The sequence below is a fragment of the Gouania willdenowi genome, chromosome 4 (genome assembly GCF_900634775.1).
Source record: "Gouania willdenowi chromosome 4, fGouWil2.1, whole genome shotgun sequence".
In the NCBI taxonomy this organism is placed as follows: Eukaryota; Metazoa; Chordata; class Actinopteri; order Blenniiformes; family Gobiesocidae; genus Gouania; species Gouania willdenowi.
In genome coordinates this window covers 28,471,698-28,497,770 of record NC_041047.1, presented here as the reverse complement: position 1 = coordinate 28,497,770, position 26,073 = coordinate 28,471,698, and the positions used below count along the sequence as shown (strand labels likewise).

General features: G+C 39.2%; 1 protein-coding gene across 4 annotated transcripts in view; it reads left to right on the top strand.

The window, feature by feature from the left end:
* tcf3b (transcription factor 3b) overlaps positions 1-26,073 on the top strand; it is a 40,533-nt gene that overhangs the window by 2,204 nt on the left and 12,256 nt on the right. For 2 of the 4 annotated variants that reach the window (XM_028444218.1, XM_028444217.1), the window contains exons 2-13: positions 981-1,077; positions 3,257-3,329; positions 14,257-14,330; positions 14,972-15,044; positions 15,422-15,462; positions 15,709-15,841; positions 16,909-16,955; positions 23,007-23,106; positions 23,211-23,311; positions 23,444-23,537; positions 23,676-23,734; positions 25,806-25,881. In XM_028444218.1, coding sequence (XP_028300019.1) covers positions 1,003-1,077; positions 3,257-3,329; positions 14,257-14,330; positions 14,972-15,044; positions 15,422-15,462; positions 15,709-15,841; positions 16,909-16,955; positions 23,007-23,106; positions 23,211-23,311; positions 23,444-23,537; positions 23,676-23,734; positions 25,806-25,881 — 946 coding nt within the window. In that variant the 5' untranslated portion in view covers positions 981-1,002. The remainder of the gene's footprint in view (positions 1-980; positions 1,078-3,256; positions 3,330-14,256; positions 14,331-14,971; positions 15,045-15,421; positions 15,463-15,708; positions 15,842-16,908; positions 16,956-23,006; positions 23,107-23,210; positions 23,312-23,443; positions 23,538-23,675; positions 23,735-25,805; positions 25,882-26,073) is intronic. The other 2 variants (XM_028444219.1, XM_028444221.1) reach the window with 2 other exon arrangements.

The window sequence follows — 26,073 nt, the reverse complement described above, 5'->3', positions numbered from 1 at the left end:
CTTGGATCTAATTTTTTTTTGGCTTACTATTTGTTGTTTTTTGATTAAAAACCAGCCCTGAATTACAAAAGAGGCTGTAAAAGCAAAAGCACACCACCTGTTGGTGTCCAAATGCCTTTGTTCTGCATTTTTCCTCTTCCACTGTTTCTGAACTTCCTGGTGAGGCATGCAGAACAAGCGCTCAACATCAGAGCTGCCTGGGGCACACGTTGGAATGCAAAACACTGGGTAAATCCAGTATTCCTGCACACTGTGTCATTTGACAAGCTTCTTTCTGAGTTGACATATGGTAATTTGGTAATGACGTGTTTGCATACAGTCATTAGCTCTGCCTTTCACCTCTATTTCCTTGGGCTAACAATAGTCCCAATTATGTCTGTAATTGTAAATGTATTACTCTCTTTTATGTGGAAATGATCGACATTTTGCTGTGTTACTTGCCAGCGCTTTGCTAAATGAAAGACAATTTTTTAAAAAGTCATTACTTGTTAGTGATTTGACTAAAGGCAGAGTTTTTATCACTGCATGGCACTCAATTCTACTTCAGTGTTTGATGGGAACACATCTTTTTAAACTCATTTGTCCACTGTGGATTATAGCATAAATGTTTTTTTTTTTTTTCTTAATTATCCTCCTCCTTTCACTGGGTTCTTTCAACAATTTGAGCTGCATGTTTTGACCTGCTGGATTTACCTATGAGCTGCATAACTAGTGTAGTCCTTTAATAGCATTATATAAATCTGATACATTCAAGCAAAAATTGTTTCTGTGAACACACAGTATTATTGAATGGGGGGTGGGGGGGGTGACTAAGATCCTTGTTTTTTTTTTTTGTTTTTTTAAATTTACCAAACATCTTACATCACAAAGTAGTTTAAACCATTCATTGCCATCATCCCTGCTTTCCAAGAGAAACGTGTGCCTTCTTTTTGTGCATCACCATGGCATTGAAACACTGTATCTGCAAATTTCTCTCGTAGGGTTTATTAGAGACTGAGGGGTATGAACGAACAGCAGCAAAGAATGGCTGCAGTGGGAACTGACAAGGAACTCAACGACCTCCTGGATTTCAGTGCGGTAAGAGAGTGGGAAGGCAGTCTGGGGGCTTCTGGGGGGGGGCAGTGGGACACACAGAGTTGCAAACGGGTCAGAGGATAAGGACAGGAGAGCTAGAGGTTACACACATAATTAAAATAAATTTAAAAAAAAAAAAATCCAGTGGGAAGCTCAAACCTCAAAAATTAGCAGACAAACTTAATATGTACAGTGGTACACAGACAAGTGTTTATATTGAGTTTATTGCAGTTTTTACCAAATAAATAAATATTGAAAAATCACGCCCTGTAAAATGTAAAATTTGCATTGCAAAACGCGTTAAAACTTAAAACACTGTATATATGCAGTAAACAAGATTAGAGACCTCTAATATTACCTGGTGTTCAGCAGTAAAAGAGATTAGAAGAGAATGAAGAAAATCTGTCAGTGTTTTTTTTTTTAATATGGTCTTTGGGGAGAAATGTAGTGATGTGTGACCTTGGCTGAACCAACATCCTTGGCTACTCATATTTTTTTAGGAAAGCAGTTTTTGTCACAGACTTGCTTTTGGAGTGATTCTCCAGACATTATGTATCAAAGGTAGTTTTCTTTTTTTTACCCGAGTTTGGTTTTATTGGAAAGCCTTTTTTTTTTTTTTGCTGTACCCTGATCTAAACATCTCATTGCTGGTAGTTTTTTTTTTTTTTTTTGCTTAAATCTACAAACCTAATTTCCTCCCAAATTGTTAAAAACAGGAAAAAACCAACAAAAAGACATTTAAAAATATATCGAATACATTATATATATATTTAATTTAAAAGAAAAATAATGATAATTTCAAATATTTAAACAGAAGAACATGTTTGCATAGGGGTGGTGAAAAAAATCCACAATCAATTAATCAGGATTTTATAATTGACAATTATGAATCAATTTTTAAATTTCCAAAAATCAATTGGAATTTTTTGATATTAACACCAGATGATTGTGGCTTATTTGGATATTTTAATTACACTGTACAATATTGAAGGTGCTGTGAGGTGTTGCTCAAAAGAAAATTAAAATAATTTAGCAACTGATTGCTGTTAAATAGAAGATTAATAATAAAAATAAAGAAAATAATAATGAAAAAATTGGTTTATAATCGAATTGGGAAAATAGGCTGATTAACCACCCCTAGGATTTAGTACACGTGGTAGACTTGTCATTACAGGGCTGAATGAACTAAAAAGTTTTAATATTTATTATCAAATTGGAATGTTTTTTTTGTTCTGAATTTCAGACGATATCTAACTTTTATCAGGAACGATAATGTTTTTTTTTGGCATTCTTTCCAACTATTTTGTTTAACTGTAAGTATGCAGCAAGCCAGTTGTCTGTGCCTTTTTCCAATTTACTGTGCCTGGATCTTTTCTTAAACCTCTGTTCTTTCACTCAGATGACACACTTCCTTGCTTTGTTAACGCTGTCAGATTTTCTGCACGTTGCATTTTTTATTATTATTTTTTTAATTTAATTTTTTGTTTTTATCTTTGGCTCATGAAAGAAAACCTCTTTTCTCAAAGGGGTTTGTGGAAGAATCTCATTTCTATGATCGGGTTCATGTTTGCAGAAGCTCTCGCTGATCAGCTGCCAATTTGTATTGGCAGATGTTTCCTTTCAATGTGACATTAATAAATGGGTGAGAAAACCATGAACACCTCACAAATGGATCTCCTGTGTTTATTTGCAGGAAGACGTGTTAGATTGTGTAAAACAAAACAAAAATGCTTGTAATAAAATGTGATGAAACCCTTAAAGCAAAATGGAGCTTTGGTCAATTAAATAGCTATTAAACATTAAAACTGTGATTTTTGTGGAAGAGGTAGAATGCATTATGGTGTCCTAGTTACTAAGTGGTTTGGTTTGTACAGCCCACTGTAGCTATGTGGCAGGTACAGTATTTAGACCACACAACTAACCGTTGTGGTTAAACCCACAGTCACTCTGACATCAACATTTTAGAGGTACTAACATTAAACTGCAAAACTGTGTTTTGTGCGGTTTATTATTGAAAATGTTTAAACTTGGTCTTCTACATTTCACTTTGTTTTTCTCTTTCCTTAATTGAGTTTACCATTTAAAGACAACTACACAAAATTAAGCTATGTGTGTGTTAATAATGATGTGTGCCATCATTTTTACTTGGAATTGATGTTGTCGCTCTGCTTTTGTCTTGCAGATGTTCGCCCCACCTGTGGCCAACGGGAAAAACAGGACAATGACTTTGGCGAGCACTCAGTTTGGTGGAACAGGTAAACTTAAGTGTAATGTCTGAGCAGCGTTTCCACACTGTCATTGTTGACCCCTTTGCATTCTGTTTGTTCTTTCTGACAACTTCCTACTTGAGTGTACTGCAGTCATGTTTAAATGGAAATTTTTGTTGTCCAGACAGAGGTTAGGGCTGGGTGATATGGGCCAAAACTCATATCTCAATGTTTTTTCTCAAAATGGTGATTTACCATATTAATCATGATCATTTCAAAGTCTTTCCAGAAAGACAATTCTGGGTCAATTTTGCTGATATAATATGCCACACAGGCACATTTATTAACAAACAGCTGCACAATATGTGTCACTTTTGACCTTTTCTTCTCTAAGGGACAGCACGTAGGGCTGGGCGGTATACCTGGTTCATACCGAATACCGTAATACAAATTTTTAATATACCACCGTATCGGTGTATTTGATTACGGAATTTTCGGAACACTACGCTGGCCGCGTTTTCGACGTTGCACTTCTAAATATGAAGGTAAACAGTAGCGCTCTGTTGTTAGTTGTGGTGTAAATCATACGTGTAAATGGATCAGAAAGACACAATTGAAAGCTCTGAAGCTCTGAAGCCTGCATGTGCATGCCTCTGCTACAGGAGAACAACACTCACGGGCACGGTTAGCTTAGCATGTTGACAGTAATACACAAAGAAAAAGAGCAAAAGATCGCAATTTGTAATTCCTATAACGCGGAAATAAGTCCTGGTGGAGCTGCAAATAACACGCTACCTTCACCATAACAAACCACCACACCACTAAGTATGCAGAATTTAATATCTAGAAATCAAGCTAATGCTAAAGCTAAGCTAGGGCGGCAAAGAGCCACTGGGCTGCAGTTGCAAACTTGTGTTGTTACTGGTGTGGAATAATTGTACAATATTCACTCATCATGACAGTAAAATAAACCATCCTAAGTCTATCTACTGCAGTAATTTATCTCTCAACCAGTAGAAAATGCTGTGAACACCTGATTATGCATGAAAAAAAAAGTACTGTCATATACCGTGAAACTGTTAGATTTTGAAAAATTCCGTGATATAAATCACACGGGGTCTTTTCCAACATGTCTCCTCTCAGTTCATATTGTTGCTGCTCTTGTTCCTGTATAATGTACATTTCTCCCATTTATTCTACAACTGGGATCTCTGCAGTCTCAACATGTGAGTCAGACTCTACATTAAATAAATCTCCTCAATAGTCTGGATCCATTGTTCCATAGTCGAGGGGTCAGATTGGTACCACTGTTACCTCTGCCAAGCGCAGAGCGGAAGGTTATGTTTTACCCTGCGTTTGTTTGTCTGTCTGACTTTCTACTGTCTGTCAGCAAGATAACGTGAAAAGTTATGAACAGATTCGGATGAATTGTCAGGAAAAGTTGATAATGGGACAAGGAACAGGTGATTACATTTTGGTGATGTTCTGGCTTACCAAAAATGTGAAAATACCAAAAAAATAGGAAAATAGGAGTTGAGCCTGAGCCTGCTCTTTTAAGCGTGGTGGCTTATGGGTAATGCGCGGTGGCCTATGGGTAATGTAGTAGTGGTAGAGAAATGCGTGCTGTACTCTTTAAATCACAATAGTCCTGGATGGCCGCCCGGACTAGAGCCGATATTTATTTAATAAGAGCCTTAAAAGACATGGATATAATGAAAAGAGTGGATGGACGGAGGCATAAACATGAGGACATTCTCACAGACTTATTACACACACACACACACGGACGTCAGCAAATGGAAGGAACCAGCTTCTATCTCTCTCCCTCGCTGCTCTATCTCTCTTCTACTCTGCGGAGCAAAGCGAAACCATGTTATTGTCGAGCTGCTGCTTCAAAACTGCAATAACAACTAGAAGAGAAAACAGTTCTCATGTGGTCTTCTATGTTGTAGCCCTGTCCTAATCAGAACCATTCCCAACCCCCAGACCTAAAGGGGAACTGAATAAAGCTGAATAAACCAGATTTCCATGTAAACCTCAATTCGGGAATTACTATTTCCATGTAAACAGGAAGCCGAACACTTTAATCCTGAATAATTGAATTCCGAATAACTAATTCAGAAATAAAAAACATCATGTAAGCGTGGCCAATATGGGTGGAAATGAGCTACTTGGTGGAGGTCTGCGCTCTGAACACTTCCAGAATATATGGCTATGATTAACATTAACTGATCCACAGGTTCTCCAGCATGGAATAAGCTCATTCAAATGTTTACTTTTAACTCTAGGGGTAATAAAAAAAATGGATTAGATTTTTCCATGAGAACTTCCTCCATTTTTCAGAACAAGTGGTTGTTTGGTGGTTCTTTCACATATTTTACCAATCATTACTTGATATTTCAGTAATCAGTTCTGCTACCCATTTAGTTTTTATGTGTTCTGTCAGATGCTTAGTATTCTCTAAAAGTGTGTGATAGAATTTGGATATAACTCGATATATCTTGAAGTTCGATATATTGCCCAGCCCTAGCAGAGGTGCGTAGTTTATACCCGATACAGAGAAGGCAGCACATCAAACACATGACATGTTTTCCCACCTAACCTTGGCGATATCAACCCTGGATACAGTTTCCCTTTTATTTACATGGGTTTAAGATTCTGTCTCTGTCTGTGTAAACAAAGTCAACTTTGATTGTATTTGTGTTGTTCAAGACAAAACTCTTGAGATATAAAATAAAATCAGACAGTGGATTATGCAACAGACTATATATTCTAATGGTCCAGAAAAAGGCGATTTGTTTTTAGATGTATTTATTGTATTGTTTTGTAATGAAAACAATCAGAAAAAGTTTGTTTTACTGGCATGTGCAGGTTTCCTTTCTGTCTGTTAGTTTATGAGGTCTGTAGATGGAATAGCAGTGCTTGACCCATTCCAGCACCTGAAGGCTTTAAGTTAGTCCTTCTCTCTTCCTGATGGTTATTTGTAAGTCCTGTTACTTTTGTTGCTCTGTCACCCTGACAGCCTGCCGTGTGAAATCAAGTCACACTCCCTAGAGTTCCCCAGAGTGAGAACTTGGCCACTGAGGAACAAAGGCAGAAAGGGGCTTATGGACTTGAAACGACTCCCCCACCCTGAAGTGTAAAACACTCCTCCCCCAACGCGGCAAAGAGCTCTTACCCCTACTGATCTGCAGGAAATGGCTCGAGTCTGAGACAATGTGGCTCACCCCCAGCTCACAGCCTCTTAAACTGGCCCAGCATGCAGCGAGTGGCTGGAGTGGGAGAGAGAGCTTGTTGAATAGAGGGATCAGCCTGGGGAAGGCAGGATCCTGTTTGTTTCTATTACAGCAGGCAATTACTAAGTAGTGAGAAGATAATTCCCCCCCACCCTTCCCTCCCTCTCGTGTCCCAAAGTGTGACCCTACGTCATTGACACCCATTTTAATGTGATATTTAAAGCTGTCACCTTGAAAAAATATGCAGGTATGAGTCTTGCAGCACTTTTATGGAAACAAGTGGAATTTGTAACTTAAAACGCTTCCCTGTTGTAGATGTGGTAAATTCTTCTGTGGTAGTTTCTCACAGTGAGCTTAGGGGGAATTTTCATTATGTTTCCTATAACTTTTTAAAGGCATAAACGGCAGACTAGTTTTACATGTATTGAATAAAATTACATAACGGAGTCCCCCGTTAAGCCCTTTATAGATATATAAATAAAATTTAAAAAAAAACATGTGTATATACAAGCAAGTATCAAAGGTTTTGCAGTAATCTAATGGTATCATGTAGGATAATTATTGGATATTGTTGTTGCGTTGGGGGAGTAGAAATACAGGCTCTTTGAAACCTAGAACCAGAGTTGGCTTGTTCACGATGACCAATGGCTACAGAGCTGGAAAACTATTACAGAAATAATGACCATTAAAGAACAATGTCCATCTGTGACGTCACTAAGATAGCTTGTATATTCTGGGACCCTGCAGCGCGGGAACGGCAGCAAGCAGCCCAGCGGTCCACCAGACCACCTCTATTCATCAACACAAAAGTGCTCAGAGGGGTGCTAATTGCATTAGGCGTCCTTCTCCCTTCCTAGAGCCTGTGTGTGTTGGGTGGGGGGGTGTACTGTGGATAGGAGAGGAGTAGAAGCTATGAGTAGAAAGCTGACAGTGTGCGATGGTTGAGAAGTAGCCAACCAGTGTGTGACGGTGTGTGGTAGGAGCTGGCCAAGCCCACAAGCCTCAAGGCAGGCGTACCCTCTGTCACCTCTGCAGCTGCTGGCACAGCCCCCAACCCCCTACACAAACGCACAAATACATGAGACTCAACAGGCTTCCTTCCCTTACATCTCAACACACAACAATGTCATTTTACAGATGTGGCCTTTCAATGCAAGACTTACTGGCTACAAGCCAGCCGTGCACTGTTCTAATCTACTTGTGTCTTGGAAAGTTTTTGTTACTTTTCTCTGTGCATTGCTGAGTTTCAAAAGTCATCCACTAATGGGAGAAAATAACCCCCCCCCCTCCCCAAAAAAGGATTCCCACTTCTACCAAATGATACATTTTCAGTGCTTGCAGCAGTAAAAAGGCTTTGTAGCTCAGGAAATATTTTCTTGGCTCTTGTCATTCAACTGTATTGACATGTGAGTGTCAAAACTTGTAATGTCAGCATCTAGTAGGAAGCTGTGAAGTCCTTGATTATTTCTTGCATCCTTAGAATGTTGTGGGTTTGTAATTCTTTATGTATTTGACATGGTTTAGTTTTATTTCATACATTTGTCACACTTTAAGCACAACTCTTTGTGCCTTTGAAAGTGTAAATGTTCCTAATCTCCTTAGAACGTATTGTCTTGTAGCGTCTCCACAATGTCTGTAATTGTCAGAGTCCAAAACATAGACTGTAAAAAGAATGGACGAGGCATGCTCAAGGGGAAGTGAAGAATTTTTTTTATTTTATTTAGAGCTACTCCTGCTGACTGGCTGCTGTATAGTTCATAAGCCCCGCCTCCTCAATGTTAACGGATGGGATGTTGGTCAAACTGTAAAGTTAAAACACTCGTCACAATTTTTTCCCAAAACTAAACTGCTTTGATTATTAGTTATCACCCTACATTGTGTTCAAGTGCTAATTTTTCTGTGAAGTTTGTTTTTAAATAAGTTATTTGAGGTTGAAAAACGGGATTTGATGTCATATACTGTATTACGGTGATTGACAGCCGCGGGTCTTGCGTAGCTCTCTTTGTGAATAGCATAAGCAGTTACGTCGTGAAGGAAAGCCGAGATGTTTTTAAACTTTTCCGTTCAGTTTTTTCATCTTTTTTGTGCTACTAGTACCAGTATTAACCTCTATGATATGATCATCTGAACAAGACGTTGTTAGAATTGCCACAGGGAAAGATACTTATGTTCTAGGGCAGTACGCTAAATGGGCGGGGCGTGTTACCAGGGCTCCTCCCGCCGGACCCTACAGCGCAGACGGGCTCCAAACAACATAACATTTCCAACATGGAAGCTACAGCTACAGTGCTCGCCCACTGGTCCAAAAATGTGTTTGCATTGCAGTCCTCAAAAACTTTGAAGCAGCCTTATGCTACACACAGACAGACCCCTGCCAAACAAAAACATTCCAATTTCTGTACACAAAATATAATTTCTTAAAATTTCTCTATTCTATGACCAAAATGCTGCGTTATCTGGCCCTGTATATGGCACTGAACTGTTGACCGAGTGCACAAAAAGCTGGGAAAATAAGGACTTACTGAGGGTATTACATTATATTTCTCACAAACTATCACTTTTGCTGCTTTCACAGAAAAGCCAAAGTGTCATTTTCTCATATTTTCACTCTGGGATTTTTCCCCTAAACCATAGTTTTGGTCCCATAAGATTGCCCTATCTTTGTGGTTGCAAAGTAGGAATTATAACAATGTAGGCTTTTTCAAAGCTATTGGTTTTTGCTGCACACTGCATTATTGTATTTTTTTCTCCTGTGCAACATATCAAATGAGAAGTGAATACATTTATATTTGGTATGGTTGTTTTATCCTACATGATGAATTAGTTGTGAAAGCTGTTGTTTTATGTTGTTAAAGGTGCAGAGCAACTAAAACTTAAGCATTATAATGATAAAGTACCTAAAAAGGAGTTTTAACACTGCTACACAAGTATAAGGAAGAGGGCTTGTAATCAGAGGGTCACAGGTTCGAATTCAACTTGGATCATAACTGTGGGATGTTGAACAGGTCCCTTAACCCTAAATGCTCATGGATGAAGGCGTCTGCTAAGTAAAATTGTAATTGATACTAGGGATGTAACGATTAATCGTAAGGCAGTTAAAAATCGATTCATAGGTACCACGATTCACATCGATGCTCTGAAAATTGAATCGCAGTACTTTTTTTAACCAGCAGAGGGCGCTATATATGAATCCTTCCAGAAGCAGACGTGACGGGCGGAATCTGCTACTATTTTCTTTCTGGCCGCCATTTACTGTTAAACATGCTCATAAATGATTCTTTACTCCTTTAGCACCGAAAGAATATCTGTAATATTACGTGAATATCTGTAAAAGTCAGGTTTTTTTAGTAACTCAGTCTGCTAGCGTAGCTTCTCTTCTTCACTGGTGGAATAACTGCATGCCAACCGACCACTGGGTTACCAGCGCCCTCTGCTGGTCTAAACAAATATCTGACGTAAATACAGTAAAATGACTGTTTTTTTGTTTTTTGTTTTTTAAAAGTCCAATTGTTAAGGCACAAAATACATTTTCAGTTGCACTTTTAAAAAGAAAAAGAACTATTATGCAGTTTTGAATTGTTTATTATAGAACCAGAATTTAAATTAATAAGCTTCTTCTTCATTTGTATTATTCCTTTATTTATTTCATTCAAGATTTATTTTTAGTTAAATTGCATCATTTTGAATAGTTTATCAAGGGATTCTTTTGACAATGAAAAATAAAAGGAAAATAGTATAGTATTTTCCCCAAAAAAATAAAGAAATATTTTTCAGTCATTTGTCAACATTCCCATTTGGTAAAATAAATCGTGAGAAAATCGTATCGTGAACCCAGTATCGTGAATCAAATCGTATCGGGAGTTGAGTGAATCGTTACATCCCTAATTGATACACATAATTGATACACATAGAAAAGTAATGAATTGTAATTGTCAACTATTTAATATAAAAGGCAGTTGGATAGATAAATAAATGCTCAGAAGTCACAAGGCAAAAAAGAACGTCATTAAAATCAAGCCAAGATTGTTTATTTTCGGGTTATTTACGGTGGAATGGTGAAAAAGTTGCTGGTAACATAATTATAATTATCTAGAAGTAATACTGACCTAATTGGATTTGTTTTTTAAAGTTCTTATTTATGTTTTTAATGGAGGTACCTTAATCTTTTTTGTTTAGTTTATTTTACAAGGACGACATACACTGCCGATAGATATTTTGTGCAGCGCAGTGGTACGGAGGTTAGCTCTGTTGTCTCACATTGAGAAGGCCCTGGGTCTTATACCCAGGATGCACTGCACTTTGTGGAGTTTACATGTTCTCCATGTGCTTGTGCAGGTTTTCTCTGGGCATTCAGTTTCTTCCAAATGTCAAAAACATGTACACAGTCTGTGTGTGTGTGTGTGTCATGGTCTTTTCCAGATTCTACTTTACCTCTTGGCTAGAATTTCCATTTCAAATTTTTCTAAATACTGTTTCAGGGTATACCCATTTCAATTTTTTTTCCATTTTTATTGAGTTTCCCTAATTCAATGTTAATTACTTGCATGCTAAACTATGGCCATGTTTACATTCCCCTTTAATTCAAAATAAAAGTTAATTCCTCTTTAAACTGACCGTGTCAACACTTAATTCCTAATATAATTGTATTCATGAATGAAACCTTTATTCGAATTAGGTGGCTGGTTTATTTATTTTATTCCGAATTAAATGATTCCTTGATCTTGTAAACACTTAATTTTGCTATAAGTTAATTCCGGTCTTTCTGAGCCTGCGCAACTGGATATATTGAAGAGTGGATGGATATAAACATAAACGTACGGACATTCACACGAATACATGGACCTCGGCAAATAGAACAGGCTTCATTGGGGCATGATGCACCGGAGCTTCACTAATGATGCACAGATCATTATAAAGTTCATTTTTCACTCAATGTCCTGTATAGTGGAGGTAGAGCAGCTGTTAACCGCTGGCTTTAATTGTCCAAAGTACAGACTTCTTTTGCTCCGTCGACGAAAGTGAAACGGCATGTTATTGTTGAGCTGCTGCATCAAAACTACAATCAAAATACAAGTGAAAACAGTTCTTATTATGTGGTCTTCTATGTTGTAGCCGACAATAAAAGGTTTGTTGTGTGTTTGATCTCGATAGATGTGATGCGTCACATTCGCCCCTGTCCAATCAGAATCTTTCCCTCAAACCCTGAAGCGGAACTAAATACAGCCAAATAAACCTGTTTTCCATTTAAACCTCAATTTGAAATGACTATTGCTATGTAAACACGAAGCAGAACATTTTAATCCCAAATAATTTAATTCGGAATAACTAATTCTGAATGATAAGACATCATGTAACTGTGGCATGTGTCCTATTATTATGCCAAAATTGGAATAATAAGGAATAATTAAGCTAAACCTCGTAGATGGGTCATTAGTAGGTTTTTTACTATTCTTCAGACATTTCATCAGTACGCTCAAATCCTGCCAATTTCAGTGATTTGCATCCATTTTCTAACATGGAAAATCAGAAACTCTAACTACATTGCACCTAATGTGACCTGGGCCCTGTACAGAATATATAGAATAAAGACGAATAAATTCGTACCTGTGGCCCTTTACTTTTTTAAATCTGATATTTGTTTTCTTGCTGATATCAGACCGATATCTGATATCAGTATCGGATCGGGACTCCCCTAGCCGTAACTACCTTGCACCTATTGTGACCTGGGCCCTGTACAGTATATACAGAACAAAGACAAATAAATCAGCACCAGTGTTTATTTCACAGTTTGTTTGTTTTTAAACCATGATTTAGCAAACCATTTCTCTACAAAGAAAAACCTTTAACGCGAGCTACGACAATAGGAAGGTCTCTCCTCAGTGTCAGTGTCACCTCAGCAGCTCCCCACCTTGCTGTAATTGCCATGGAGTTAATTACTCCACTAAGTGTGAAACAGTGTTGTCAGACTTCTCCTGCACAGCCGTGCTTTTCCTTGCTCCTCTGCACCGCTGTTGGCCAAATGGAGGCTCCATGGGTGCATGAGTGGTGCACGGAAAGTAGCTGTAAAAATGAAGTTGCTCCTTTAACTCTGTTTGTTGGCATTGCAGGCCTGCTTAAGTGCTTATCGCTATGTACTGTGTACAGTGTGACTTTGTGTGTTACCTGTGGCTTTGAAATGTTTCTGCTACATGTGAAAATAGTTGTGAGCCAGCAGCGTTTTTTTTGGATAAATGTTAAGTGTCTGGAAGTGGAGATGGTGTTAAAACTAATAGACGCTGGGATGAAAGCTGGGCTCATTGTTGATCTGTCTGCACCGAAGTGGATTTTTATCATGCTAAGTTAGTAATACTTCTCCTGGCACTGATCTTTGGCTAAAGTGCTTTTATACAAACTCTGTCATCTTTATTTAACAGCGAGCTCATCACCAGCCCTCCTGGGCTATTGGTCGTGGTTAATGGCTGCCCAGGACTTTATTAGAGTTTTGGTCTGACAGTGAGCGAGGCTGATCTTCTAAAGTCGCCTCTCCAGCCCAAACGCCTGATTTTTCCATGCTGCTGGCATCAGCTCCATAGATCATGGCTGTCACAGCGTGTGTGTAGGTGCTTGCACCGCTCTGTTAGTCTCATCACTCATTCTCACTCGTCAGCGAGGATGCTGATCTCACCAAGACCCTTCTCACTCCTCTTCCTCCCCCCTCTTCTGCTCTCTCTCTCTTTCACTCTCGCGCTCTTGCTTACTTTCTCACACACATTTTTTAATTAGGCAAAAATCAAAGGGAGGATATGAATATTCATAAGGAAACCACATTAATATGCACAATTATGCAAATCAGCATGCAATTAAGCCCTGTGTCTCCTGAGAGCTGGGATGGCATTAGTGCATAAGACAGGGAGAAAGGGATGATGGGGGTATTTCTGAGTTTTTCTGCTCCACCAGTCTTTTGGCTCTGCTTTCTTTGTGTTGCACATTTATGGTTTCTTTGTCCAAAACAAAGTGTTTAAAACATTTGTTTTTTGATATGTGTTTTGTTGGGGGGGGGGGGTTGCATTGGGATTAGAGCTGGGCGATATATCGAGTTTTGTATTTTGAAAATATAGAAAATTACAATATGTATCGAAATATACATATTTTATAGCTTATTTTGGATCAAAAAGTGGAGTTGCAGCTTTTGTTACTTCTCAGAACTGCATGAAGGCACAGTTAGATGATGGCTGACCTTCCCCTACACAAGCCACACTACAGAACTTACTCACACATGCTGTCTTTTATATGAGAAAAAGCCAAAAGTGGTACATATTGTGCAGCTGTTTAATAAACATGTCTGTGGGATTTTGCTTCAGAAAAATGTAATCCTGAAATGTCTTTTTGGTTAGACTATTTGAAATAAAATTATAAAATTTTATATCATACATCGCCATTTTGAGAAAAAATATCAAGATATGAGTTTTGGGCCATATCGCCTAGCTCTAACTGGGATGCCAGATTTTTCCATTAAGTGTCCTTTGTGTTTGTAAATCATTAACTTTCTACTTATTGATCACAATGAGCACTAATGGGAAGACTTATTAGCCTCATGCATTTTATTAAACAGATGAGCATTGATTTAAGACATAATTAAATTATTTGTGATGTAACATATATTAAAAAATGTATATTTCAGCTCTGATTTAGGCTAGCATGTTAATGCTTGACCTGGATCGTAACAAGTGTGTTCGTTTATTTTTGTTTTCTCCAAACAGCAATAGATGAGCGCAGCGGCTCCGGCTCCTGGGGTTCTACAGAACAGAACAGTCCTTCGTTTAGCCAAGGGCGGGTAAGATTGGAACCCACACGCTCTTCATTTCATCCACTTTTAACTCACTTGTTGTTTTACATTCGTACAATCGAACAGCAACACCAGATGCCACAATGATGTTACACACGTGCACATATTCATGCAATCATTCTATCATAAAAGAAAGCACAGACACACCCGCTCCCCAGTCACTGCACCAGCTTATCACTCTTTTCTAGCTTGTGCCATATTTGATTACAAGTGGTGGTTTTACCTTCTACTTAATAACCTTGGCCCAGGCTCCTGCATTGGCAGCCTCTCCAATAGCCTCTGGTAAAGCCATCGATAATTGCAGCTTCACATCCACCATAACTGTCTTGGCACAACTTTGTATATTTACAAGAAACGGGGGGTGAAATGAATGCAGCAAGCTTTGATTACCACAAGTTGATAATTAAGAAAGTCGGTTTGAATCCCCCAAGCTGATGCAGATTTGTTTGGCATGAATCCTGTTTCTTAGTGAGAAAAGGGTGGGAGAGGGTAACTGCTATCCCATGTCAAGGTGCTAACGAGACAAGTAAAAGTAATGTTTATGTATGCGCGGTTGGCTCTCACTAGGTAGTTTACGTGAGTTTGAAGTTATTCTTTTGTTTCTCAAACTGTCTCTTTTATTCCCGCAGAACTACGGTGAAGGATCTCACTACAACGAACACGAAGCATTGCCTTCACCATTTATCAGCTCAGGGATTGCTGGTGTGTTTACTTTTCAACATCTAATTGTTGTTCTAAAAGCTGTGGTAGTTTGATGCGTGTTTCAAAATGATTTATTATATTTTGATGGAACTTCTCATTCACACCAAAGTATTTATTGTTTTCTGAATGTAAGAATGTGTATCCATGTGGATGTGCATGTCTGTCTGTCTGTCAGTGGAGAGTTTAGGATGTTAAGGCGCTGAAGCATAAACCTTCCCCAGGGTTTTGTCTGGCAGGCAGCTTTATGCAGCTGAGCGTATTGAAAAAGGGGTCGACATCTTTAGACTTTATGCACTTTTAATGCCTGCTTGTCAATTGTATTGGTGTGAGTGTCAGACTTTCTATCCATTAAATCTGCCTTTACTTTCACCTTATAGGTAAGAATGAAAGACCCCCGTACCCTCCCTTTGGAAGCCAGGTATGCTCCCCCTATGCTTTTTTGTTGTTGTTTTTTTTTGGTGCATAAACCTTATACATGACCCGATTTAATGTAACACTATGGTGTAAAGGAAGCTGTGTTTTCTCACTTCTGTTTTCTTGTTAAACACTTAAAATACACCCTTTGTGTTTCAGAGGATAATCTGTTTGTCTGTGCCTTGCTTTTTTCACGCCCCTAATAATACATGTATTATTAGTGAAACTTTGTCTCTGTGTCTTCTCCTAGCCGGGCTTTCTTCCTAGTGACATAGCGATGCCCAGCCCTGATGCTATGTCCCCATCTGGCCTGAAGTCTGCCTCCCAATTTTATCCTTCATACTCCAACAACCCGAGGAGGAGGCCACCTGAAGGAGCAATAGGTACAAGAAATGGGGCTCAAATATGAATTATTCCATCATTGTCGCACATGCGTTCTGAAGTCCAAACGTTTCGTTGTTTAAACAATGTTTTTGGTTTTGTTTTAATCTTGAGGCATCCATCCATGTTCTATACCCACTTATTCTGCTGGTGCCTTTCTCCAGCTCACATTGGGTGTTAGACAGGCTCCAAATTGTACAGCAGTGTTGGGCAACTTTCTATCACAGCCGTGGCCACAAAAATGTGTTTGTTTGATGGAAGGGCCACATTATCAACATTCATGTCTGCATTTAGAATAATGACCAATCAGAGCATTAACACAGGAAACAACATAGTTTTTATGGAAAATTTGAGTTTTTCTGTCACTGTGTGCAGTAATCTTTTGTTTTTTTGTGTACTTTTGTTGTAATCTTCTGTAATTTAGTATATTTTTTGTCATTTTGTGTATTTTACTTGTCGTTTTGTGTTATTTGGAGTATTTTTGTGTATTACTGTTGTCATTTTGTTGTAGTTTAGTGTGTTTTTAAAAGTATGTTCCGTGTTTTTCTTGTATTTTCCTGCTATGTTGTAAAAAAAAAAAAATCTACTCTCGCTGTTGTGTATTTCTTTTTGTCATTTTGTATGTTTACTTTGTTGGCCTTATAAAGTTAGACTGATGGCCTCATGTGGCCCCCGCGCCACCAGTTGCCCATGTCTGCTGTATGGATGCCAGTCTGTCACAGGGCCACATCCAAACAAACAGATAGTCACACGCATTGGGAGAACATGCAAAGTCCACGCATTCATTAAAGTCCCTGGAATGTTCCCCACCTGGCAAATCAAACCCAGGCCTTCTTGCTGTGAGGCAGAAGTGCTAAGCGCTATACCATCATGCTGTCCCGTTTTGATACATTTTAATTGAAATGTTACACATGGCACAAACTCACAAGGCTTTTTAAACCATTGTCTGTTCTGTTAAACATAAAGAAAAACAGATGAGGAAAGTTAAACTGCACTAAAACTTATCCATATCTATATTTGGAATCTAATTTTTTCCTGTTTGTTTTTCTTTCTACCGTCTTGAATTCAGACACCCAGCCAAAGAAGATTCGGAAACCCCCAGGCTTGCCATCTTCGGTGAGAGCCTATTTCTGCTCGTCTTCCTTGCTCACAGCCAGTTCTCTCTTTTCTCTACACTTGTACACACAGACTTCCCTCCTCTGCTTGAGCAGCTCTTTGACAGACAGGGTAAAGACCCTCAGTTCAGTGAGACTCTCAGCAAGCTGACAGTTGGGCAACTTGGATCCCAATAAACATCATCACTTCACTTGTTTTTACAGTCAAGTGGTTTCAAGTGGTGTTCAGGTTTGATTGTCACGTAGAAAAGACATTTTATGGGAATTTGAGCTGTTTTGTCAAGTTAACCTGCCTTTTTCTTTGGCCTGGTTTTATAGACACCGTTGGTGGGAAAAAAAACAAAGACTAAAAAGGGTCTGCACAACCTCTTCATATTTTTTCAGATGGATTTTGTTTTCAGGAGCATCTTTACCACATTACGCTCAGCTGTATTGATTTCTAACCCGCTTCTTAGTTCAGTATTTGATGATGAAATAATATTAGGGTCATTTACATTGGGGACGTTGCTAACCTACCAATGTCCTTGCCGACTACTCTGATGTTTCCTTATTAACCAGTCTATACCACAAGGTTTTTTAAACCAGGCCATTCCAAATACAAAATATTCTACAAGGGAAAAACATTTTTGTTAATATCATTGCATTTAATAACATTTTAAAACATCATCTGCATATCAAGTTATTCGTTAACTCATTGGCTGCCAGCCATTTTCAAAGCAGCCAACCCCATATTGCCAGGTTTTTTAGATGATTTTCACTCATCTTTCAAGATCCACAGAATATTGTGTGCTATAACTATGGAAACATAGAAACCACTAAAAGAAAGATTAGACTGTCTTCTTTCATCAGTTTTATTTCCACCTTTTTCCGTTCTTTAGTTATCAGCAGTATAACATAGACTGGTTTCACCAAAAACAGCTGTTTCTGACCAAAAAACAGAGAAAAAAAGGCTTTTTGTAAAAAGAAACATAAAGCAGAACAGTGACTTTGACGCTAATATTTTTTGCGTTCGTGACACCTCAAACATCTGAACAGTGGTTTCCTCCTAAAAAACGGCAAAAACAACACTGAGAAAAGGCTTTTGATGACAAAATAATCATTTTTACCTGCAACCAGCAGCTCTGTCGGGAGCGTTAGCATTCTTAGCATGCTTGTTGGCACCTTTTTTAGGTGGAACACCTACCTGTCTGCTTCCCTGATACTCCTACTCCACTATGATCACCATCATCTTATCCGACTCCAACACTGTTAATACGATAACCACCGCTAACCAGAACCTGTTCAAGTGTATGTTGCTTGTATTTTTCCTTATCTGCGTTTTATTTTCTCTCGATCTTCTCTTGCTCTCGTCTCCATCGTCCTTTTCCATAACTCATGGATGACGTCACGGGGTTAAGGAAAGGCATTAGGAGAGGAGTTAGGAAAAGGTGATCATGTTTGTTTTGATGATCAGACATTTCCACTAGGTGACGTAATAATCCGACGGCCGCGTCTCCTTTCCTTAGAAAATTTGAATGCTCTTTTATCATGGCCACCACTTACCCCAAGTTTCCACCGGATGCGGCTCCGCTGCGTTACATCACCGGAGCTGATAGGTTTCCACTTTAGTCTATGTGTTAATTTCCACCGGGTCCGCTGCGGTGCGTGTCAGCTCCTTCCCAGATGCGGTAGTCCGATGCCCTCCGCCAGATATATACGCAGGGCTTCTATTTCTGGCGGACACCGGAGCCCGACGCATCAATCAGCATAGAGCAAATGAAGCTAAACAGGAAATTAAGCACGTACTCCGCAATAAAATATCGGGTTACTTTTCAAAATAAAACACTTCAGATTATATTTCAAGTAAATACATCATCAAAACGTCATGTGTAAAAACAAATTCACATCCACTATATTGTATCCTCTCGTGCTGTAACTGCACTGTAAACTGCAGCAACTTTGATTTAGTTCATGTTTTACTGGTGCAGTTTTTTCCCTTCTCTGTTGGCTGTTGCTAAAAAATGTCTATGACAAATCCAGAGTCCAACCTTCTTGTTCTCCTTCGTTAGGAACACTGACCTGTTTATCTGTTTATTGTTGCATTTATAATACATACATTTAACTGCGTTCTCTCGCGATTATATAAATATCGTGAGAACTCCTCTGTCTCGTGATGTCACAGTCGTTCAACCGGAGGGCACCACGGCGCACTCAAAACGCAATCGGTGTGAATTACCGGACGGCGGACAGCGGTGAAATACCCGATTGGTGCCGTGGCGCAGCGGAGACGTATCCAGTGGAAACCCCGGGTCAAACACTTCCGGGGGTTAAAGAACAGTGGATAGGAAAGGAGATAGGGGGGACTGTTCAGATGCAGCCACGGTCAAATCAAAGGAAGTAGCTGTGATTTCTACTTCTGCTACCTGTGATCGGGCATCCAAAGAGCATTGTTGCCACCTGCTGACTCCATAAAATATTGTCTACAAGTAAAATCTTTACATGGAAGTTGCATAAGGCTTTACTGCACCCGTTCCCACTGAAAAACATAATTGACGCCTATAGTCGTCATTGGCAGTCGTTACGATACTAAACCAAATGACGTTTGAGTTAAAACCACTGAGAGATGTGCACAGTGTGAGACAGACGAGCAGCTGAATGTCAAGGTATTTCCTCAATGAAGAATCAAAGAAAGTAAATCACGCTGAAAACAAACCAGTGGCCACTGGAATCAATGTGTGGCATTTCCAAGTTATTTACATGGAGCAACAAATATTTGGACAATAAACAGTTCAACAGGCAGAGCTGACATAGCAACAAGCTAATAAACATACTATGAACAATATGAAAAAGACAACAAAAGTAGTCATCAGAATTATTGTTTAGCTCTTGATAACATTTTGAGGTCCCACATTTGGCAGCCAGTTGATAAGACAGTGTGGGATATTTATCTACTAAATCAATGGCCTACAGAGTAGTGAAGCTCTGACTGATTTTACATGCACTCATGTAATCATCAGCTGATTGACTCACATTAACATTTAAAAACCTAAAAACTTCCAATACACTCACTTTTATTAGCTGTCACTCACGCGTGTCTTTTTACACACGCACGTACGATCACACGGACGGGATCATACATCTGTCCTAAACTAAATTACACGCTAATGTTGGCTTGCTGAACTGTGCTGGCTCCGCTAACTTCAGGTGAAGCACCTATATATTACTTGTATATATATAGCACTTGCTTTCAAAACATGATGCATGATGTTTTGTTTTTAGTGAAGTAATAACTCACAAAAAAACGGATAGTGTTTTGGCGCTTGACTAGAATGCTGTACACTTTAACACGCCAACATCCCTAATTTTCATTTCATGGGGCAGGTCTTCCCACCTGCTAATGTGTTGGTATGCTAGCCGTCACATGCTAATGTTTCTCACTGTTGTGTTTTTACTTAATTTCTCACTGGAATTTAACATTAGAAAAAATAACAAAAAATATATAAAAATCAGAATCAAAACAATTTCTTTCTTGCATTATCATTCGAGTCATCCAAGACGAGTCCAAATATAATTTAAAATTCTTCTATTGTCATTGCACAAAGTACAATGAAATTGCACATGCCCCTCCCACCAACATTCAAATACACTTCAAAGATTCAAGCCACAGAGACCGAATCATCACAAAAACATGAGGCACGGTAAAAGGCTGTCGGAATAAAAACGTTTATCAGTATATATCTAAGTGTATGGGTAAAAAATATTAGAAAAGAGACAGTATTTCTTTTTCCGTATATTAGTAGTGATGCTGGTGTCTATGGTGTGTCAGTTATTTAGAGAGTGGATGGCTTTTGGGAAGAAACTGTTCATGAGTCTGGTGGTGTGAAAATTATGTATGTATGTTTAGTATCTATATTTTTAAGACGTGATATAAACTCATATTTTAATTACTGATTGAGTTGGGATCAGTGGCCCGCCGTCTGATGAGGGAACAATCAGAGTTAAAGTTGCCCACTGGCCGATTCTAAGACAGGTGGGCGTTGGATCACACTAGCTTACTCACCCACCTGTGGGAGTTAAAGAGCTCCCGTTCAGAGCGACGACACCCAGCGTGAACGCTCTGTTGGGCTCTGGCTTCCTCTTTTTCACTGTCTGAACCTCGGTCAGTCCCTGTTGTGTGAGTGAAGGCACCATGGTTTTTAGTGGGAATGATGAGATGTCTGTGTGTGAACCCCCCCTACACCACCCAACCCTCTGCCTACGCTTCACCACATGATGGGTGGGCGTCCCCCTGTGAGTGACCCAGTTGTGAAGCGCAGTGCTTGCAAGGCCTCTTAGCCCCGTGTCTGAGCCCAGATTAATGACTGCTGCTGATGATCCTGTGGTCTCTCCTCCTGGCCACGCTTCCTACTCGTCTTCTCACCCCAACAGCACTTTTTTTTTTTTTTATCTCGCTGAAATCCTGTTGCTCGTAATCAATTAATGGACATTTCAGAGCTTTGCTGCACAGACATTTATTTTGCCTTCAAGCTAGTTTCTGTCTCATAAATACCTGTGCACAAAATCTTCACCAAAACCTTAAGAACCTTTACCTCCTCACCTCTGCCCCCTCGTTGTCCTGCTTCCTATAACCACAAACCATTTTGGTTAAATAATGCACTCTTTAGTTGGTTTAATGTTAATCTTTATCTATTCACCACGCCGCGCCACAGACTGTTTTTTTTTTTTTTTTTTTTTTCTCTCGACAGTAGACCTTTACACAATCATATCCTGAATTACATTAAACCCCCATTAGTTAAGGATTTCATCCTAGAAATCCCTTTCTTCCTGAGAATACAATTATACTGCAGCAGTAGTTATTCTGTAGTTCTGTGTTCCCATCCATAGCTGAAGCATTCACTCAACATTGTTCCCCGTGAAAGAGCAACTCAAAGCCCATTGTTAAATGAAGCCATCTCCATCATGTTTTCCCCTGAATTAACCGTGATCATTTTAAATCCCCTGTTTCCTTCACACTTCCCTGCTCGTATCAAGCTTTGTTTAAGTCATTTAGATTACCTTATCCTGTCCCCCTTAACACCCCTTATCTCCCTACACATTTCATAAATCATCAGGGCTTTTTTCCCCTTATTCCCCCACCTTGCCCCTCTTACTCCCTTTACCCACTACAATCTCTGTTTCCTTCTCTCCTTTACTGACTGTATCCCCCCTCTCTCTCTCTCATATGCTCCCTCCCTCTCCCTTCCCTCCTCTCCTCAGCCCAGCTGCCTGTGGAGTTGGATGTGGTCCAGGAACAGGCAGATGGCTCTGTAATTAGAAGTGCATCTCTCCATTCCCTTTCCACTTCTCCCTGTTAAATCAAATTACAGAAAAAAATCCCTTCTCTGGATTAGCATTCTTTGCAGCATAGCCTTCATTCTCTCCCAGTCTTCATCGCTCTGCCTTTCACTACAGACGAGCCAGGGAACAGGACTGAGTGGCAGCTGATAGTGTCTGAAAACTGAGGGCTTCTTGTGTCTGGTTGTGGAAGCCTACTGTCCAGTTTTGTTGATGGAGGTACTTTGAAATGTCCAGTTTCAGCAGGCTGCTTGGGCTTTAATGTATCCGCCTTCTGATATTGTTTAAGATGTGATCGCACTGGATTGAGGATCTGGTTGTTCAGTTGTGTGTGTGTGTTGATGGGCATGCTGGCTGCCTGAATGTGTAGTATGTGTGCGAGCTGATAGCAAATGTATTGAAGGGGAGGGCTGGAAACCAGGCAGAGCGATGTCATCGGGGTCCTAGGAGTAAGAGGAAGTGCTCACTGTGTACTGGGATTCAAGCCGTCGCTGACTGTGCCCAGCATGCCACGGTCACTGTTCTCCTCTACAGGCGAAGAGCATCAAGCATCATCAGCAAACTCCCTCTTGCCATCTTGTGGCCAGTTTATGTTACTGTTGTTACAATATTGACTTTTTTTTAAAATTCTCACAATGTTTGATGTTTATCAAAAGAAGAAAAGAAATGTCTGAAGTTGCCTTGTGTTGGCATTGCTTGTTGTAAAAGTCTCACCCCTCATTCTATTGTTTCTGTGCAGGTGTATGCATCTACATCTGGTGAGGACTATGCCAGGGACAATGGAGGATACCCGGGTGCAAAGCCTGGAGCCGTCTATCCCGGCTCCTTCTACATGCAAGGTAACCTTTCATTAAATATCACTCTGATAAATTGGAGCTATTATCCTTTTTGGTAAGGTTTATTTTCTTCAAAATTTTTTTAAATGTGCTTGCACTTTTCTCAGAAGACCCCTGGTCGTCGTCTGGTTACTCTGCCATGCTGGGAAACTCCCCCCACATTGGACAGCCAGGCTCCTTCTCTGCAATCAATCCGCAGGAAAGAATGGTGGGCAGAATTAGCATTGTTTCAATTGATTGTTTTTTTTCTTTCCTTTATGACTTTTCCCATTAATTGTGGGATGGTGTTTTCTATTTTAATTTTCTTTTAACCATTTTTATTTATTTTTTCTTAACACAGAATTATCCTCTACATGGCAGTGAAGTCAATGGCTTTCATCCGACCCCCACCACCTACAACCATACACCCACCCTCAACGGGGAAAGCATTATGGGTAAGAAGCGGTGGAATTCAGACCCATCACAAAAGTATCTTGACGGCATCTGTTGACAATCCAACTATCATGGCCGCTTTTTTAATTCGAGAGCAAATTAACGGGTCATCTGACTAATTATTTGCGTTGTCTCTGCAGCGAACCGAGGCACCACAGCTGGCAGTTCGGGAGATGAAATTGGGAAAGCTCTTGCCTCAGTGAGTTTTTCTCTGTTGGTGATTGTTCCTTTAAATTAGTGCTGGGCAATAATCTACTCAGTAATTTTCCAAGAGTGTCTGTTGTGTTCCTTAGACTTGTGGTTTTCAACCTTTTTTGTTTTTTTGAGCCGTGTCACAATTCTTATATAAAAATCCTGTGTTTCACCACCATTCAGAGTTACTAAATAACACATGTTTGCTTAATACACTGCATCCAATTTAACCTACTCAGATGTACACAATGCTTTTATTTTGTTTGACTCACGCATGTCTTTAAAAAAGCACATAAAGTTATGCTAGTTATGTACTGTATCTAAATGCTTGTCACATACCTGGCTACTGACCCCACAGTTCTACTTTGTTGGTCCTGTATCGTTTATCTGTCTGAACACGCCGACTGTTGCAGAATTGGGTTTGTCAACTTTCACAGATACGGAAACTTGCTAATCTGAAGCCCCCCTTAACTGTAGTGGCGACAGGATTTTGATTGTGGGTGGGCCCCCAAAAAACTGGATGGACCAATAATTGATAGAATATATATATATAAAAATAAAATAAACGAGTTTTCCTTCATCTCCATTTCATTGCTTTCCTGTGACACTGACGCTGCGTTTAAGGCAACTCTGAACTCTGTGTTTCTCGGTTGAAAATTCAGAGGAATTACAATAAAGGCAATAATGTTTGTGTGATTAAAACTCTGATTATTCTAAATTGCATGTTTTATTGGCCCAACAAAGCAAGGCAACATTATGTATATTGTGTATGTATAAGTGATTCATGTAAAGCTTTGAAAAGACAACATAGGGCTCAAATAAAAAAGCTTCCTAAAATTAATGTAAAAACTATAAAAACAGCTCATTTAAAATCTAAAAGCAGTAACATAAATAAAGCCTGCATTACAGTATTCAGTAATACAGGTTTTACAGCTGTAATTAATTTGTGAACGTAGTGAATATTTTATATTATTTTCAGACGTTTTTGGCATTAAAATGCTTTTAATCTGCTTTTCACTGCCGACATGTGTTTCTGCACGGTGCCATCGTTGTTGTGGGATGTCAGACATGATTATAGAGAAAATCCGACTTTCTGTAGGAGCTTCGACTCCAGGTGGCGTCTCCTGGTTGATCAAATATGAGTTGCATTGAACGCAGCATGAGGACAGCCACTTCTTGGTGATGATGCAGAGCCTGTAGACAGGCTTTAGAGTCGGTGCAAGCCGCTGATTAGCTGGAAAGCTCGGTCACCAGTTGTTTTTAAACCGTTCTCAGCGCATTCATTCCATCTCAATTTGTGTCCCCCTGTAATGTAACACACAAGCAACTTTGTTTAGCAGCACAGATTCTATACACTGGACTCCTGCTCTCGTGGGTCGTGAAAGCACATGTGTTTTGCGGTCGTTGGCTGCGGGTCTTCTTATATTGATTTAATTCAGCTTTTCACCACATGGGGGAGGGGCGCTAGTGTGTTAATCTCTTAAATTACAACCTCATTGGATTTGAAAAGGTTTTGCTTGTTAAAGTGGAGTTTGTTTGTTTGTTTGTTTTAGAAATGAATACTATTAAAGTTAAGGATGATGACGCTGATGAATAAGTAAATAAAAAAACAATATTTCAGCACTTTTAAAAATACATATATTCTGACAATATATGGGTATAGAATAAAAATGTCTAACTTTGTTTTTTCAGGTCATTCATCCTTGTAGATACATTTGTTCTGCAGTCGGATAACAGACGCCACAAAAAACATATTAAAGAAGAGTAGCCAAAATGCCCATCAGGACAAAAAGACGATAAAATAATGAAGATTGAAAGAATTAGCTGAATAGTTTAAAACTCATTATAGTGTCTTTACACTGTCAAGTCCCTCCAAATACTGTTAAAATGGAACACAAATGAATTCAAACCTTGCATGTTTTGGGGGTTATGTGGAGCACAGAAACACTATTGTCATGATATACAAACTGTATAGAACTACATTCTTTGACCTATTTTCACAAAAATGTTTAACTTTTTGTGAGTTTTTTTTTTTTTTATGCGTTAAGTTTAAGTGTTCTGACTTATTCTCATTTCAGATTTACCCGTCAGACCACAACAGTAATAATTTCTCCTCGGCTCCATCTACTCCTGGATCTCCCCAGACCATCGCAGGTACAGTTGACCATTTAGTTTGTGATGCAGATAGGGTTTGTATTCTTTTCAGAGACATAGATTATTATTCTTTTTTAAACCAAATTATCTTTTGCAATGTAACAATTAATAGAGACATAGTAAAAAGCATCTTTAAGGTCCTGGCTTTTTTTTTATTTCTAGAAGATGCTCACCTCAGAGTTTAACATAGAA